Raw genomic sequence first — 3,366 nt, 5'->3', positions numbered from 1 at the left:
TTTTTTTTTTTTTTTTTTTTTTTTTCTTGCACTGGTACCCACATCTTAATAAGACCAATGTGGATCTTTCTTTGTGGAGGTTGCGTTTCCATAGTGCGTTAAATCTGTTGAAACGCACATGACTTTCTGTAACTTTTTTTTTCTTGTAGAATGCCACATTTCTCTTTTGACAATTGTAAACTTATTTTGTTTCCTAGCTGTCCTGTGAGGAAGAAGAGACTGACAGGAGCCAAAAATTGCCCTTTGAATCCCAGCACTGAAGAATGGATTCTCTGTGCAGGTCAGCAGGCAGCTGGGGAGGTAGCAAGTCAGTGTGGTGGCAGCGGTCCTGAAACTGCCATGTTAGAAATTCCCTGTGAAGAAATGGATCAGACAATGGGGGAACAGCAATGCGAGGTTGCTCGCAGGAAGCTTCAGGAAATTGAGGACAGGTAAATGCAGGGATTGAGTAGACTGGCTTTGCTGAGCTTTCCCTTTTTTGGTGGGCATTAAGGGTTAAATCTAGCACTTAGCAGAGTGGTAACACTACTGTGAGCCTGAGATGAACCTTCTGTTCAAGTGATTTCTTTTTAGGCTACTTATGGCTCTGTGAGTCTTGGGGCTGATACTATGATCTGAAATTGAGAGTACTGAATTAGCAAGAGATGCTGAATAAATAACCACCTCTTCACAATCATTATGCAGCATCACTATATATACCATAATGGGGTTTTATGCTCTCTTGTAAGTATCCAGAGCTCAAATTCTAACTGATATTGTGTGGTCAGACTTGAGCTCAGCTTTTTTTTTTTTTTTTCAATCAATTGCAGCTTGTTCTGTGATTAATACTTCTAAATGCTCAAGATAGATGTGAATTTGTCAGTGTAGAGACTAGCATGAGCCAGAGAGATCTCTCTGCACGTATGCAATAAGACTGAGGTTCATCTTGCTGTTAAATACTGATGGCTTGGTATTGGGGTAATGGGGTGGATGTGGGCAGTCTGTTGCAGTCACTTAATAATGTACTGTGCGTTCTTGCCTTTGAAAGATTTCTGGGAGTGTCACGTGTAGATATTAGTTGATTGCAGTTGAGCTGGTATTCCAAAATATCTAAAATGACCACTGCAGACAGTTGTTAGAAAAGCCAAAAGTTATATAAATTATAAAACAAGATTTTTTTTTAGATGATTACTCCATAGGTGATGCGTGAAGGGAAGCAAGGTACTGTTAGATTATTTTATTTTTTCATGGGTAAATCAGAGTAGAGCTATATGTCTCTGTTATCTAGCTATAAGTGCATTACAAAGTCTGCTTTGGACCTCTTAAAGGATTGTTCCCCATCCTTCCTAATTTTTCTTTAAAAGGTTTACCAAAACCAAAGGAGATACCTCCAGTTTGTTCTAAATGCTTCAACCTCTTTTGCCATTTTAATCTCCGAGGAATTGGTGCAACATCCTCAAAGGTTAAGGACTGCATTCAGTAGCTTTTCAACAATTCTCTAAGTCAAGATATGGGGAATTGAGCAGGCAAAGCTACTGCATAACTGAGACTCGTTCTGGTAATGTGACTGAATCATACACTTTCCCTTGAAGTGAATTTACTTATTTTCTCTTAGTGTATGTCTGCATTGCGCACCGCTGGACAGTGCAGGGATAACAAAGCTAGCTCAGTACCAGAAGTGGCATAGCTGCTCAAGTGGCTTCTGTGGTAACGGTCATTCTTAGGGTATGTTGGCCTGAGAAAGACTCATGTTAACATGGCCCTGCTGCTTCTGGTACCCAGCTTAGGTCAGATGTCCGCACTGTATAATGCGGTGCATGTAGATGTAACTGTAGTCTACAGTGGATGTGCCTGTTAACAGTATGCTCAATAGTGTTTATCTCCCTCTTCCCCCTCCATTCCTAGGATAATTGATGAAGATGAGGAAGTTCATGCTGATGGAAATGTTAGCAATCTGCCCACTCTTATCCTGTCAGATACCCTTAAAAAAGGGATGAAGAGGGATTTTGGTGAAGGCCTGACAAAGAAAATAATAGAGTCTATGTAAGTTCTGGAGGAAATCATGGTGCTATGTAGCTAACATGTGCAAATGAAAAGAGAGACCCAGTCTCATGGTTATGGAGATGTCCTTAATTACTGCATGATGCAGCCAACATTGTATAACAGACCATTCATCTGGTCAAATATAGGAGAAACTGTCCTAATGTAAAAGAGAATTAAGTGTAATGATAGTGGTCATCAAGCTTCTGTTTTGTACTCCTCATCTGTACAGAGTGAAATCTGTTGAATAAACCATTATATCTTAATTTTTATGTATGTGAGTTTCCAAAAGAAGAAGGTCCTAAAGTGTGACCAGCAGTGGTCATCAAGTTTGGTGCAAAAGAAAAGAAAGAAAATATGAAAATACAGGGTTAGACCTAGAAGTAATGGAACTGGTTAAGGAAGAGGAAATGTAAGAGGGGGAAAAAAAAATGGATTTTGGAATATAGTTCCAGGCTAGCACAGATGATGAAGCTACTTAACTGGTCTTCTGCATTTAATAGTGATTGGAGAACTTAAATTTAACTGAGACTCCATCCCTTCTAGGAGCCGTCCTTCTATGGAGCTGGTGCTTTGGAAACCTCTTCCTGAATTTCTCACAGATAAACTGAAGTCTGTTTCTGTTAAGAACTTCAAGCAGCAGAGTACAGAAGGGTGTCAAGCTAAGCAGTCAACATCAAGAGCTGCTTTTGACCCACAGACTGAAACGTTTCCTGAATCACAACAGACTGCCATGTCTCCAGATCCATATGCTAGTTTGGGCATCTCTGGGTGTGCAGAGGAAGAAATGGAGTTGTAGATGTCAGATTTTAGACTGGAAGTGGTGAGCTTCTGGTGGGTTTTATTGCTATTTTTTAATCCCTCTTTCTGGTTTGATGTGTGAATCTGAAGTTTTATTTTTTGTTTTTCCTACTAACAACGTGGATTGGCCAGACACAACTGAAGGAAATTAAAAAAAAAAAAAAAAAAACAAACCCAAGTTTTCTATACTCCGGTCTGTTAGATATTCTTGTTTTTACTGAGGAGGTAATCCAGAGGCCTTTGGAACAAGGAAGTAGCTTTCCATCTTGATTTATGGTGAAATATCCTCTTAATTGTTCTTGGTAAAGTGTAAAATGCAAATATTGAATGTAACTGTGGCTTAAGCCACATCTTTCACTTACTGAGCCATTAAGACTTTGGTGCACATACTATGCTTGGTCAATTAGTTTAATTTGAATTACAAAAAGGTATGGAAAGGAAGAAATGCTTCTGAGTCTAGTCACAGATAGAAAACCAGTCCCTATGGAAGTACAGCTTTTCACACTGTTTTGTCTGTGGCTGTTTTGTACTTGATGTGAACTCAGA

General features: G+C 39.3%; 1 protein-coding gene across 1 annotated transcript in view; it reads left to right on the top strand.

The window, feature by feature from the left end:
* The window catches only part of CCDC117 (coiled-coil domain containing 117), a 5,154-nt gene extending 2,171 nt beyond the window's left edge, over window positions 1–2,983 (top strand). The window contains exons 3-5 of the mRNA XM_009888377.1: window positions 198–431; window positions 1,885–2,022; window positions 2,566–2,983. Of these exons, the coding sequence (XP_009886679.1) occupies window positions 198–431; window positions 1,885–2,022; window positions 2,566–2,818 (625 nt within the window). The 3' untranslated portion in view covers window positions 2,819–2,983. The remainder of the gene's footprint in view (window positions 1–197; window positions 432–1,884; window positions 2,023–2,565) is intronic.
* Window positions 2,984–3,366: the final 383 nt, after the last annotated feature.

Source organism: Charadrius vociferus, unplaced genomic scaffold (assembly GCF_000708025.1).
Source record: "Charadrius vociferus isolate BGI_N301 unplaced genomic scaffold, ASM70802v2 scaffold17, whole genome shotgun sequence".
Classification (NCBI taxonomy): Eukaryota; Metazoa; Chordata; class Aves; order Charadriiformes; family Charadriidae; genus Charadrius; species Charadrius vociferus.
The sequence above is the reverse complement of the archived record's forward strand: the minus strand, read 5'-3'. Positions and strand labels throughout refer to the sequence as shown.